The sequence below is a fragment of the Heloderma suspectum genome, chromosome 6 (assembly GCF_057233095.1).
Source record: "Heloderma suspectum isolate Gila_16-S chromosome 6, 16-S_ref, whole genome shotgun sequence".
NCBI lineage: Eukaryota > Metazoa > Chordata > Lepidosauria > Squamata > Helodermatidae > Heloderma > Heloderma suspectum.
The window spans coordinates 47,248,522-47,263,514 of NC_139463.1; the positions used below are offsets into that span (position 1 = coordinate 47,248,522).

The 14,993-nt window shown below is 47.0% G+C and overlaps 1 protein-coding gene across 1 annotated transcript; it reads left to right on the top strand.

Moving 5' to 3' along the window:
- Window positions 1-13,524, top strand: LOC146340776 (gastrokine-1-like). Its single transcript, XM_084804202.1, has 6 exons — window positions 1-39; window positions 1,987-2,040; window positions 3,370-3,507; window positions 5,633-5,743; window positions 7,885-8,026; window positions 13,268-13,524. The coding sequence occupies exons 1-6, from the start codon at window positions 28-30 to the stop codon at window positions 13,360-13,362; spliced, it is 552 nt and encodes a 183-aa protein (XP_084660328.1). The 5' UTR covers window positions 1-27; the 3' UTR covers window positions 13,363-13,524.
- The last annotated feature ends 1,469 nt before the right edge of the window (window positions 13,525-14,993 follow it).

Here is a 14,993-nt window from a genome sequence, read left to right on the forward strand (position 1 = left end):
TGGTCTTGTGTTCCTTCTAGCAACAAAATGAAGCTGATTGTGAGTATAGACATCTCTAATTTTCTCCCCCAAAAAACCTAGAGCATATTCATCTAGCTGAGATCCCAGTTTACCCCTAAATCTTCTTTGTGGGTAGCAATTTCCAGATCTCATTTATCCTCATTAACACTTACCCTGTGTGGTATGTTGCTATTATGCCCTATGTACAGACTGAGGAACGAGGCTGGGAAATGACTCCATGGTTCAGTAAAATGATTTAAACCAGTTTAAAAGTGATATCGTTATTGTGACTACCCCTAAAGAACCATTGGAAATGCTGTTCTGTGCGGGTGCTGATAATTGTCTGTGGCAGAGCCCTATCCCCTACAACTACAATTCCCAGGTAACCATGGTTGTGAACCTGGGGGACTTCCGGAGAGAGGGCTCTGCGCGCGAGCCATCAAAAGGCCTCGTACAGCTATTCCCCCTGTCCCTCTTTCATGGCTGTTGTGTTTTTTGTGCTAAGAAAAAGGTGGAAGAAGTGGTGGGAAAACACAGATTGCAAAATGGAAGATGACATCATCTGCACCCCTGCAAAATCCCATGAATGAGCCAGGGAGATTGCACAGTTAAAAGCCTTGTCTGAAAGCACCCCAGGACACATCGCTTTGAAATGGGTTTACATTGGTATTGTGGGCTCGAGGCCAATGTACTGCCCACTAGACCACGTTACCTCTTCCCTTGCTCACTGCAATCATTCCTGGGGCTTTCTCCATCTCATGCTAAAACACAGGTCTGGGAAATGTTCCCCTGAAAAGGGGAGCATGATATGGCACTGGAGAGGCAAGCCATTATCAACAAGATTTTGAACTGGTTGCTCTCAATTCAAACGATGTTTTCATTGTTACATTTATACCCAGCCTTTTTTTCTCTTGCGAGGAGCCCAAGGCGGCTGACATGGTCCTCCTCTTCCCCTCCATTTTATCCCCACAAACAGCCCTGTGAGGTAGGAGAGTCAGTGACTGGCCTAAACTCACCCAGGGAGCTTCATGGCTGAGTGAGGAGTAGAACGCTGATCTCCTGGAACCCAGCCCGACACCACAAAGCCCAAGTCTACCACTGTTAGAGTGTTGTTATTAGAGTGATATTTGACTGAGAAAAACCTATTTGTTTGAGGCTAAATCACAAATCTTGTCCCCACAATTTGGTGACTGACACAGGGGTAGATGCTCATATTTCACAGATGAGTGTACAGTGTTCTGCTTGACGCTGCTACCAGATTCTCTTGCGTCAGACATAGACATGGTGGGTTGCAGCTCCCTGGCACATGCGTGGTGAGTGTGCAGACAATGAGATAGACATAGAATCACAGAATCACAGGGTTGGGAGGGGCCTACAAGGCCATCGTGTCCAGTGTCCACGTATGTTCTTGAGTGGCAACGCAACACTGGTGAACTTCAGCTCACTGAATTCCAAGGGTTTAAGTGTGATGGTCTTAAGGTGCCTCAAGATGAGACTCATCCTGCCTCATTCATGGAATGTTATGGGGATTCCAGATATTGGTGACTTCCATTATTCACCCTCCTGTATTTCCCCACCATGACTTCTGTCTTTTTTCTTACCGGAGAAAATCTGTTGAGGAGGTAAAGCTGGAACAGCTCCCTAAGGTCATTGGATTAGTAGTGGTGGGCATCTGGAAGCAACCTTAATCCAGAACAGAAAAGCAGCCTGCATACACCAATGACATCCAGACCTTTTACCAAATGAAAATTTCATAAGTATGCAACGTGCTAACATGGGCATTTTGAATTTCAAAATTTGGAATTTGCTGCCTACCTGCAAATTAGAAATGGAGGCATTTGGGGAGTCCCTCCAGCTCCACCTCTTGCCCCAAATAATTTCATACATAGTGGATTCTCAAGTCCATTCTAATTTTCATAAATTGAAAATTAGCCTTTGTTTAACAAGATTGCTTTCATGCTAATATTCTTCTGAACCCCATTTCAGATTCTGAGCATTGTACTTCTGGGAGTTTTACTAGCCTCAGTCTTGGCTAATGATGTAAGTACTATGTCGAATTATACACACTGCTCTCATTAAGGTATTTTGGTTTGTTTTTTCTTTTGTTTTAGAGACTTGCAAGTGGAAGTGTCTTGAGAGTACTTTTATATATTATGCAGATCTTAATATACGTTTATATATATTAGCATTGGGGTGGAATCCCACATAATGAAGCAAACCCGTAATACGAATGTGAGGGATAAAAAGGGCATTGCTGGGAAGACTTGGCCACTGTGGTGCTGGATCCTTCCCTTCTTCACTGCTTTCCCCCTGCAAATGGCTGTTGTTCTTGTTTTTAACTGTTTCCTCCCCCCCCCCCCGGTCCCCTGACACACACCTGCGCTCTGAGGCAGGTATACTTATGTATGTATTTATTTAATGAAACTTTAAACGGTCATTAAGGATAGGCTGCTTGGTTGCAGAGAAAATGGACTGGGAAAGGAGAATTCCAGCCCTTCCCTGCAAATGCCCCCCTTGCCCCTGCGCTCGCAGTAACTGTGCAAGCATGTGTTTGGGGAACCAAGTGTCTTCCAGTATCAGTCATTTCTTACAGGCCGTGTTGGTTGTCGGTCAGGGTGGCTCAGGCAGTGTATTTGCACAAGTGGTGGGCCACCCCACCCCAGCTGTGGTCCCTTAGCCCCTCCCTCATGCTCAGTAATGCTCAGGCGGATTGCGGGGGGAGCAGAGAAGCAAAGCACCTCCGCAGCTGTCCACCGTGCTATTACCAGGGCCCTGGCTGTCCTGGCTGCTTTCCCTGCACTCCTTTCCATTGGCCAGAGTTGGCCAGTTGGGTACCCAGGCAGAATCCCCACCTAACTGACCCCCAGGTTCAGAACCCATTGTGGGCTTGGGACCTGCTACTCCCCTATCAATCTGTTCCTCTCATTTTAAAAGTTCTCCTTAGGGTTCCTGTCTTTCCCCCTCCCCTCAAATTCCCCCAAGGTCTGTGTGTGTTCCCCCCACTTCGTTATTACTCCATGCTCAGTGACCAGCTCTTAAATATTCCCTCTGCTCCTGTTCTTGAGCCACGGGCAGGATGGCCAGTTTGCGAGACTGGGAGTGAAGGTAAAACGGTAAAATGCCGGTATGAAGCTACTATGCAGTGCTCTTCCAGAGTACCTCCAGTCCCTGGAAGATGCTTGAGGCTGGATTATGGTGGCACGCCTTAGAGGGGACTGCACAAAACCCACTGGTGGGTCCCCCTTTCTAATATTTTGTGTTTTTAAGGACAAATGTTTGTAGGATTTTAAAACCTGCTTCTTGAGAAACCTGGAACGCTTAAATCCTGACCTTCTTGCCGTTCTTTGTTCCTTGTCTTTTCCACCCAAGAATGTAAATGAAAATAACCAGGGAAATGTTGGTGGAAGTTCCCACCAGTCTGTGAGTATCGACAATAAAAAGAAGGTGGTGAACATTGATAACAATAATGGCTGGCACTCCTGGAACACAGTTTGGGACTACCACACCGTAAGGAGCCTTTTCATTCATTTATATTAGCTAGGGACAGGGAAACGTCCTCCATTCTGTTCCATTTCTGTTCCCTGTATTCCTCTCCTCCTGAATTCTGGTTTAATTTGAATGTAGGGACTTTAGGCATTTACTTTACTCATACAACCTATGCAAACTGTAATGACCATTCAACTACATGAAAAGTAGTTTAACCAGTAGTTTATTATTTGCAGTTGAACTATTGCCCATCACTGAAAATTAATTTGAGAATGGAAGCATGCAATTTTCTGCAGCTTTTAATTCCTTCTGTTTGTTTGTCATTCCACCCCCATACTACTTTATCAATAGCCATTCATGTCCTTTTTAAACTGTGTTGAACCGTTGTGCACGTGCGCTCCAGCACGCTGCTAAAGTACCGTACCAGAAAAAACCGTACAGACATCACCATATCACTCCATGTACGGTCACAGCCACTTTGCTGCTGCTGCTGCTGCTTTTGCTCTTTTCTTATTTTTTGAATGTTGTTTTCTCAGTGCACCTAAGCACACATGTTTATTCTGCACAGGAAGAATCTCGATGCAATCATAGGCACATTGACATAAAGATGGCTTTTTTGCACTATGATATCAGTGCATAGCTAATAGAAATGTATGGTGTTTTCTTAAATGGGATTTTACCAGGCTGTTGAATTTATGAAATGGTTTCAGTTTTAAGTATTTATTGGATCAATGTGTTTTTTTTTAAGGTTATTATGGTTTTATTTCCAAAATCCATATTGCTGTAATACCTTTATTAGGCCAACCAAAATGGAGTCAGCAGTGTGATGTGGCTACTGGCTACGAAAAAGGCAAATGCAATTTTAGTTTGCATCAATAGAAGTATCATTTCAAAATCACAGGAAGTGATAGTTCCACTTTGTTCTGTGCTGGACAGACATAATGTCGAATACTGTGTCTAGTTCTGGACACCACACTAAGAAGGATTCAGATAAATTCGAACAAGTTCAGAGAAGGGCAACAAAGATGATCAGGAGACTAGAAACTAAGTCCAGGAAAGATTGAAGGAACTGGGTGTTCTCCCAGACGGAGGGCTCCTAGTGTCACCAATCATACGTATATTTCCACTGTAAACTACAAGTAGTACCAGTGGGTGGAGAATGAAGTCACAGCTCTCCTCCTCCCTTCGCTGCTCTCTCCACACCAAGTTGTTAGCACTGAGGTGGGTTTTTTTTGTTCATTCTCCTGGACTTGCACAACTGTGCAATTCTGGAAGATCAAAGGTTTGTTGCTGAGGCTTAGAATCATAGAATCATAGAATCATAGATTCTTCCTTCACCCTGAACGTTTAAAATTCTTATAGCAAAAGCAATGAAGTGGGCAAAATGGTGGCGGGAGAGGGGCAGGCGGGCAGGTGAGGGGCAGGCATGAAGTGAGTGTGGGAGTAAAGGACACGCCCCGGCTGCATGAATTTTGAACCAGGAAAGTGAAGGAAGCTGCAGCAGTGAACCTCTGATCTTCCAGAGTTGTCCACTTCCTGGGGAATGAACGACGACAACAACAGCTTCATACAAACACCTCACAGAGCAATGTATGTGTGGGGGGGTGTTGATGGGGGTGGAATAAAGCAAGGGAGAGAGAGGAAAAGGTGCAATTGGCTTGGGGAGAGGGAAAAACGTGGCTGCGGGTGGACATGAAGCCATGAAAACACCCCCCCAGAGACATGTCACAGCCACATCTCCTCAAAACAATGCAGGCTCCTGGAATCAGGCAGCCGCACCACTGTTTAATTGCAAATCATGAAAATAACGCATCTTCCCCATTGTGAGAAAATATAGGAGAAGCAGGGGTGGGGGGAACATGGAATTACACGGGAGGACGGCAGGACTCTGACGACGTCATGTGAGCAGCCCCCAAAGTCCCACAAACCAGGCCGGCGGATAGTACCTTAAAAATCCCATCTGGTAAAGCCCTAAGCATGCGTAGCCTTGATACGGGAAGACTTGAGGGGGCACATGATGGCACTTTACAAGGACCTAAGGGGTTGTCCCACAGAAGGGCCCCTCCTCTTGAGCTCCCCTCTCCTTCTCTGCTCTGCTGTGCTGTTGAGTCACGTGTGGCTGACTGCTACTTCTTTGCTTGGACAGGGCTTCATGGCAACCCGGATACTGTCCAAGAAAACCTGCATTGTTGCCAGAATGAATCCACAGCTCATTCCAGATGTTACCACTCTTCCACAAGCCATTAGAGAGAAGCAGGTAAGGCCACAAGGATCCTTGTTGCATGTTGTTGGTCACAGAGTTTGTTCTGAGTTAAGTGAGGCAACCCAGAAGAGCCTGGACTCCAGGGAGGTGCAACACCTGGGGCTGCCTTTGAAAACCATCTGGAAACTGTAGCGATTGCACAGTGCAGTGACTCGGCAGCTGACTGGGGCCAGCAAGCAGCCCCTTGGTTTCTTCAGGTCTGCTGGCTGCTGGCCCGTTTCCAGGTGCCATGTCATCACGCTTAAAGCCCTAACCGCTTCGGGACCAGGATGCACAAAGAATGGTCTCCTCTCACGTGACCCTGCTCAGCTGCGAAGCCCATTTTGGGTGTCTCGTTCCCAGCTGAGGCTGGTGAAGATATGTCGGGAGGCTTTCTCCTTTGTGGCACCCACCCTTCTGCAACTCTGTCTTTGGAAGATCCATGTAGCTCACCTTCCATTGGCATTTTGCCACTTCTCAAAAACGTATTTCGGCTGCATGTGGGTTAGTTCTTGCTGCTTCTCCCTCATAACTTGTGTGCTTTTATCTGCTGCTCATTTTAATTTGTTCCTTCTTTGATTGTAGTTCCGTATGCTTGTTTACGTTAACCACCTTGGCTCAGGTTTGAACTAGAAAGGTGGGCTATAGAGACTCTTAATGCTACTAATGATGTTCAGGATGGTGGATTCAGGACAGAGAAACAGAAATACGTCTTCACACAAAGCGATGCAGAATTAGCTCCAAGAATTCTTGGCTGCCACAGGATGCTGTGATGCTGGCCATGAGCTTATGTGGCTTTTATAAAGGATTGGACAAAGTCCAAAAGGATAGGTCTTACCTGTACTTACCTCTGTGAATGACATTACCTGCAGGTGAGCGGGAATACGAGTTTCTGTGAACGAAGACTTTCTTCTTCTTCATTATTTTCAGGCACTTAATTTGCCACAGACTACTTTGATCCATGTCTAGTTTGGCCCTTAGAGTGGTGTGTTGTAGACAGGCAGGCTAGTTAAAAGTTGTATGGGCTATTATACTTTGTAGAATTCTCTGCACAGTTGCCCTAAATAAAGGGTCAGCTTACACTTGCACCACCTTTCACTGTGTTGCATGTTTAATTCGCAAGATGCTTTCCAGCCTTGACCTGGGCCCCATCTACACTGGGCTTTTACTCTGGGGCGGGGGGGAGTCGAGGTCCCTCAGGATAGAAGATGTAGTTGTGACTTCGCAGCTATCCGTGGTTTTCTCCCAGAAAATGCGGCGTTCTGAGGAGTTGTTTTACTGCGATTTTGGGGGTTTACTGCGGGTTCCCCCGCGGTTGCGGTCTGTCTGTTCCTTCCCCGAACCGACTTTGCATTTTGCAGTGAGCTAGTTGTAGGCGTGCGTAGTGCCTGCATCGCTCTGTGATGCCCCTTTACTCCCCCCCATCCCTTTGCAGCTGCGCAGTTACAGAGGCACAGCGGGGCGTTTTCATCTATTTAATCACACTTCCGCACAGTTTTGCAGCTTCGTATCTTTACAATGGTTGTGGACTCAGTACCCAAGGGCCAGCAGAGGGTGGTAGAGGCTCTTAGGGAAGGACTAACTTCACTCTGGCCACCATTTCGGAGCGATGGCTAGGCACGAGACTCACGCTTGTGAGCACAAACCATCGCGAGAGTCTCGGGCTGGGGAACTGACAGACTGATGGTGTGGAAATGAAGGAGCACAAAACACCCACTTTTTACCTAAAAAGGGATGGAAAGACACAGCAGAGCCCCTCAAATACAAAGCAGCCACTGAAGTGTCGCTCCCTCACACTCATGGGACTGCACAGCTGCGCATTTCAGTAAAATGGCGAAAAAAGGGCACGGCAAGTCTGTTAGGGAAGTGCGCAGTACATCTCAAGTGTATCGCAAGGCAGGCTGACTCGAAGCCGCATTGTTGTGCAGTTGCGACGGGGTGGAGGGTGAAAGCAGTGCCATATAGATGGGGCCCTGGTAGGTCACTATTATTTCCATTTTACAGATGTAGAAATGGCTGGTAGGTCATTACTCTCTTGAGTCTGTGGCTAAGTAATGATGTAAAGCAAGATATTTCTGGTACAGCATATTTGCTTTATCCACTAACCCCAATGAATTCTGTCTTTAAGCGCTGTTTTATTGTTTCCTCCTGTTTAGAAGGATCGTACTAAAGGACCTCCCCACAAGGAAATGACTTACATGGTTTCCTCCAAGCGGATCATGGACTTGACTCCATATGGGAAGAATGTTGAGGCCATGTGCAAAGGGATTCCAACCTATGCTGCTTACGAAGTGAAAAGTAAGCAACACATTTTTGCCACTTTTCATAAAACCAAAGGTGTTTGCAGAATGCAATGAGAGTATTTCTGCTTTAGGGATACAGAGTGTTTCTGCCCCTCCACCTGTCTTATTTATTTATTTATTTATTTCTATACCACCCAATAGCCAAAGCTCTCTGGGCGGTTCACAAAAATTAAAACCAAACGGCACACAATAAAACAATTTAAAATATATAGAACATTAAAACCACAATATAACAATACAACCACAATAAAACCTAGCAGCAGTGCAGAAGTTTAAAATACAGATTTAAAACAGCAAAGCTAAAAGTCTAGAAAGCTAAAATGCTAAAATGCCTGGGAAAATAAAAAAGGTCTTCACCTGGCGCCAAAAGGAATACAATGTAGGTGCCAGGCGAACCTCACTAGGGAGCTCATTCCACAGCTGGGGTGCCACAGCAGAAAAAGCCCTCCTCCTAGTAGCCACCCACCTCACTTCCTTTGGCAGGGGCTCATGGAGAAGGACTGATGAGGATGATCTTAAGGTCCTGGCAGGCACATATGGGAGGAGGCGATCCTTCAGATAACCTGGCCCCAAGCCGTTAAGGGCTTTAAATGTTAATACCAGCACTTTGAATCGGGCCCGGAAATGGACTGGCAGCCAGTGCAGCTGAAAAAGTACTGGCATAATATGAGCTTGCTTGCCATTCCATGTTAACAATCTTGCTGCCCTATTTTGGACCAGCTGAAGGTTCCGGACCATTTTCAAAGGCAGCCCCACGTATAACGCATTGCAGTAATCCAGCTGAGTCGTTATCAGAGCATGGATAACTGTAGCTAGGCTATCTCTGTCCAGATAAGGGTGTAGTTGGTATACCAGCCTAAGCTGATAAAAAGTGCTCCGTGCCACTGAGTTCACCTGTACCTCAAGTGACAGTTCTGGGTCCAAGAGCACCCCCAAACTATGAACATGATCCTTTAGGGGGAGTGAACCCCCTCCAGAACAGGTTGAATATCACCTAGCTGGGCAGACAAACCATCCACTAACTGTACCTCCGTCTTGTCTGGATTGAGTTTCAGTTTATTGGCCTTCATCCAGTCCATTACCGTGTCCAGGCACTGATTCAGAACAGCCACTGCCTCACCTGGGTTTGATGAGAAAGAGAGGTAGAGCTGGGTGTCATCTGCATATTGATGGCACCTCAGCCCACACCTCCGGATAACCTCCCCTAGCAATTTCATGTAGATGTTAAACAGCAAGGGGGATAAAATAAAGCCCTGTGGAACCCCCATGGCACAATTGCCATGGCACAGAGCAATAATCCCCCAGCACCACCTTTTGGAATCGGCCATCCAAGTAGAAGTGGAACCACTGCAGTGCAGTGCCTCCAACTCCCAGCCCAGACAACCTATCCAGAAGGATACCATGGCCGATGGTATCAAAAGCTGCTGAGAGGTCCAGGAGAATCAATAGGGTCGCATTCCCCCTGTCCCTCTCCTGGCAGAGGTCATCCCACAGGGTGACCAAGGCAGTTTCCTTTCCAAAACCAGGCCTGAAGCCCGATTGAAATGGATCTAGATAATCTGTTTAATTCAACAGTGCCTGGAGCTGTCCTACAACCACCCGCTCAAGCACCTTGCCCAGGAAGGGGACGTTGGCCACTGGCCTATAATTGTTAACATCCTCTGGGTCCAGGTTAGGCTTTTTCAGGAGTGGTCTAACTACCGCCTCTTTTAAAGCAGCAGGCACCACCTAGGGATGTACGAAAGGCACTTACCTGGTCCCGCAGCTTGCTTCGCGGTGGGGGGGAGGCGCTTCGGTTCTCCCCCCGAAATTCAGGCCGGGGGGGGGAGGCGCCCTGCCTCGCCTGGCCGAAATTCAGGCCGGGGAGAAGCGCCCCGTCTCCCTGGCCACGAAATAAAAAAGTGGAAAAGAAAAAAAAAAACCGTGATAGCCTACGTAACGATTTACGTAGCCTATCACGGCTGACTTTGGAAATCTAGCCGTGATAGGCTACGTAAATCGTTACGTAGCCTATCACGGGTGTTTTGTTTTGTTTTTACTTTATTTTGTAATGGCGGCGGTGGCAGCTGGTCGGAAGACCAGCCGCCGCCCCCGCCCCCGCCGAACCGCCGCCGAACTCCTGCTGGGACCCGCCGCCGAGAGGGACATTCGAGGGAGGTAAGTCCCATCCCGGGGGGGGGGCGGGGGGCGGAGAATTTAACCAACAATTTCGGGGGGCCGAATGCGTTGGCATTTGGCCTCCCCAAGATTCGTGGAGAAATTCTCCGCCATCCCTACCACTCCCTCTCTCAAGGAGGAATTTACAACCTCCTGGACCCAGCCGGACATCCCCTCCTTGTTTGATTTAATAAGCCATGAAGGGCAAGGGTCAAGCACACAAGTGGTCGATCGGACTTGGCCAAGCTCCTTGTCCGCATCCTCAGGCCTCAGTAACAGAAACTCATCCAATAAAACTGGACCAGACGGCGCTCTGGACGCCTCTACCAATGGAACTGCATTAATTGTGGTGTCCAATTCATGACGAATCTGAGCGACTTTATCTTCAAAGTGCCTTGCAAACTCATCACAGCGTGCCACCAAGGGTTCCACCATCTCTCTCCCTGGCCCAGAATGTAACAGGCCACGAACCATGCAGAAAAGCTCTGCTGGACAACACTGAGAAGATGCAATGCTGGTGGAAAAGAACTGTCTCTTTGCCACTCTCACCGCCACAGAGTAGGCTCAAAAATGGGCTCTAACCTGTGTTCGGTCAGACTCAGAACGAGTTTTCCTCCACCTGCGTTCTAGCCGTCTCCCCTCTTGCTTCATTGCCCTCAGCTCGGGTGTATACCAAGGAGCTGGCCGGGCTCTGCTCAGAGGGAGAGGGCGCTTGGGCGCCATTGTGTCAACCACGCGAGTCATCTCTGCATTCCACAGAGTGACCTGGGCTTCGACAGGAGCACCAGCCATACCAGCAGGAAAATCCCCCAGGGCCCTCTGTAATCCATCGGAATCCATTAGCCTCCGGGGGCAGACCATTTTAATAGGTCCCCCACCCTTGCAGAGGGGGAAGGCTACCAAGAGTCTAAACCTCAGCAGGAAGTGATCTGACCATGACAAAGGGACAGATGTTAATTCCTCCACTTTCAAATCACCATCCTCCTGCCCAGTCGAGAAAGCAGATCAAGCGTGTGTCCTTTTATATGCGTTGGGCCAATGACATGTTGGGACAGCCCCATGGTTGTCATGGTAGCCATGAAGTCCTGAGCTGCCCCAGATACAGCGGCTTCGGCATGGAAGATGAGATCCCCCAGGACCATCATCCTAGGAGTCCTCAACACCAAGTCCGAGACCACCTCTGTCAGCTCAGGCAGGGAGTCTGATGGGCAGCGGGGTGGGCGGTACACCAACAGAATCCCTAATCTGTCCCGGGTACCCAACACAAGGTACAAACACTCAAGATCTGCACTCGAATGAGCAGGAAGCCTAGAGAGGGAGATCGAAATCCTATAGACCTCGGCAACCCCCCCTACCCAACCCTCGAGTCGGTGTTGGTGCTGCACTGAGTACCCAGGAGGGCACAGCTGGGAGAGAGTAACCCCTCCCAGTTCCCACACCCAGGTCTCAGTAATACATACCAGCTCAGTAATACATAAAACAGCACAGTTCCCACACCCAGGTCTCAGTAATACATACCAGCTCAGTAATACATACCAGCTCAGTAATACATAAAACAGCACAGTCCATCAGGAATAAACAGTGCCCCCCGCAAGTTAAATGCACGATGATCTAGTTATCTATTTCATTTATTAGGTTTCTCGCATGCCCCAGGACCATGTGTTGGATTCAGACCTAGCAATGCTTAGAGTAGACCCACTGAAATAAATAGGGCAAGTTAGTTATGACTAAGTCCCACTGATTTCATTGGGTCTGCCCTAAGCTTGACTAAGTCTAGATACAACCCTGTATAACAAACAAGATTTAAAAACCACAATAAAAGCAGCAAAATAAAAACAAAACAAATGGTATAGTAGAATAAATTAAAATTGGGGATGTGACAAATACTGCTGAATTTTGTTCTTGGGAGCACAAAGTTATAGTTATGGGTGTGTCCCAAATACAGCAACAGCTTTGTGAACAGTAATTTAAGATCTGTGAAAAGAAAGAATGTGGAGATGTGCAACTAAGCCAGTTTCCCCAAATGGTGACAAGTAAGCAATTGACCAACATCTGGTACAACAGCAGGGCAGAGCCGATATCTGAATGGGGAAGAATAGTAAGTAATAGCCTAGCACCCCAATAGTGAGCACGATGGCTATTTGAATGGGAGAATGTTGAACTGGTCAGACAATTGGATGTTAGCTTAGCTATGATCCGAGCTAACAGGCAAAATCACAATTTGGAAAATCCTTCTCTAACAAAAATTACTCATCTGCTGTTGTCAATAAGTGTCCTGAACGCGTGATATCTGATTGCAGCGAGGTGGAAATAATTGGGGATGATTAAATTACGCTGTATTGGCATAACTGTGATGATTAAATGTCGGTCCAAACAAAACAGTGTTACAGCACTTCCAGAAAATGGCTGGGCCTAGGTTTTGGTGGATCTCCACTGGGAGGGACCACCATGATGGTCCTGCAGCCAATGAGAATGTGCCTCTGTATTCCCTGCTGCTTTGAGCTGGCACACATCTGCCAGAGTTGAGGTCCTGTTTGGCTGCTCATAAAGATTGTGATGGAGGAGGAGGAGGAGAAGTCTCTCTTCGAAGAGCCTTGGATTATGCCGTGAAGATAATGGGGAGACATGGTAGAAACTGGGGCAGCAACATAGAACATGCTCAGGAGATCAGTTCCTGAATTTTGCACACTGAAGTTTTTTAACAGACATGAAGGACAGCCTCCAGCAAAATTCCAAGTCCCATCCGCAGCCTCAGATATATATTGAATTAAGGGGTGCGGGTGGGGGTTCAGAATGGAAACCTGAGGGACTTCCAAGAGGCCGTCTATCTATTATTCACCGCCACCACTGCATCCTCCCACCAATACCACCAGAACCATTCAACAGCAGTCCCACTCAAGCCAGAATGGGGAGGGCACAGCCGTTAAACAGGAATAAAATCAATTTAAGTAGTTTCTGGTGTAGATATAGCATGAGCTTCAGGATGCCAAAAACTGCATTGTCCTCCTCTGTCCAAATGGCAGAATTATTTTACTATTACATCAGACTAGTTTGATTGTCCTAATTTCTTTCTTTTCAGGACCAAGCTTTTGGTACTATTCTGGATCATGCTCAGATTTTGAGATCCTCTGGATTGTGAAATTCAGCTATTGTGGAGAAACATTCAGCTTCTAAGAAACCTCCAGCTTCTCCTACCTGACAATTTGGCCATTTCTCAGATAAAGATCTCTTCTGACCTTGGATTTTATTCACGTCTTTTTCTTTTTATGCTTGGATCATAGAAACATGACTAGTGCATTGAGATTGATTGCCAATTAAAAATGTGCCTAGAACTAGAAGTCTGTGTTAATTGTTTATTTGTCATGCTTGCATCCCACCCTGACTCCAGCCAGTGTACAGAGAAGTTTTCCTATTTTGTCCTTTCCTCCATCCTATGAGATAAGTGCCTGCATCAAGATCAACCAGGAAGCTTAATGGCCAGAAACATTCTACACAAACTGGAGCATTTTTAAAATTTGCCCCTACCAAATTCTCCCTTGGTTTGTTTACCTGAGTGGCACTGACAATATCAGAATCCACAATTCTTCGAGATTTGTATTTCCAGAATTTATTCTGGAACAACAAGGGATGGGATAGCTTCAATTACATTCCGGGATTGTGCGGAATCCACAGAAGATAGCTTCTTAATTTGTAATGTTTTGTTTTGCTTTATCCTGCGCTGGATTACTCCAGCAGAAAGACAAAAGAAGTACAGGAGGATTTTTCTCATTACACCCCCAACTCCAACCCCATTTTAATGTTTATTTTTCCACTTCTCCAGAAGACACAAAATGTTCTTCCTGTATTTATTTGCTGGTTTTGCTTTTCTGTAGGAGCACATTAGTGCTTCAGCAAGTTTTTTAAAAACAAAAATAAATTTAAAAAAAGATATAAAGGGGGGGAATCATAGAATAGTAGGGTTGGAAGGGGCCTACAAGGCCATCGAGTCCAACCCCCTGTCAACGCAGGAAACCCAGTCAGAGCATCCCTGACAGGTGGCTGTCCAGCCTCGTCTTGAACGCCTCCAGCGTGGGAGAGCCCCTGGCTTCCCGAGGGAATGGGTTCCATTGTCATATTGCTGTAACAGTCAGGAAGTTTTTCCTGATGTTCAGCCGGGATCTGGCTTCCTGTAACTTGAGCCCATTATTCCGTGTCCTGCACTCTGGGATGATCGAGAAGAGATCCTGGCCTTCCTCTCTGTGACAGCCTTTCAAGTACTTGAAGAGTGCTTTCCTATCTCCCCTCAGTCTTCTCTTCTCAAGGCTGAACATGCTGAGTTCTTTCAGTCTCTCCTCATAGGGCTTTGTTTCCAGTCCCCTGATCATCTCTGTTGCCCTCCTCCAAACCCTCCCCAGCTTGTCTGCATCCTTCTTAAAGTGCGGTGTCCAGAACTGGACATAGTACTCCAGATGAGGCCTAACCAGTGCTGAGTAGAGGGGAACTAGTACTTCATGGGATTTGGAAGCTATGCTTCTATTAATGCAGCCCAAAATAGCATTTGCCTTTTTTGCAGCCACATCACAGGCTGGATCAGCACTTATCACCTTTTTTCACTTCCAATGAGGTTTCACCGCCTGCCTTTCACACTACGCAGTACCCGCCTCGAATTGGAATCGGAATGTCCCACTTCCGTGCTCCCACTTTCAATACCCTAATATCCCAGTATTTCCCCTTAATGTGCTCTGATTTTCTGCCTTCGCTACCGTATCCGGTTGTAGTCCCCTCCCCCACCTGTTCATATACAGCGGTGTTTGCATTTCCCTCCT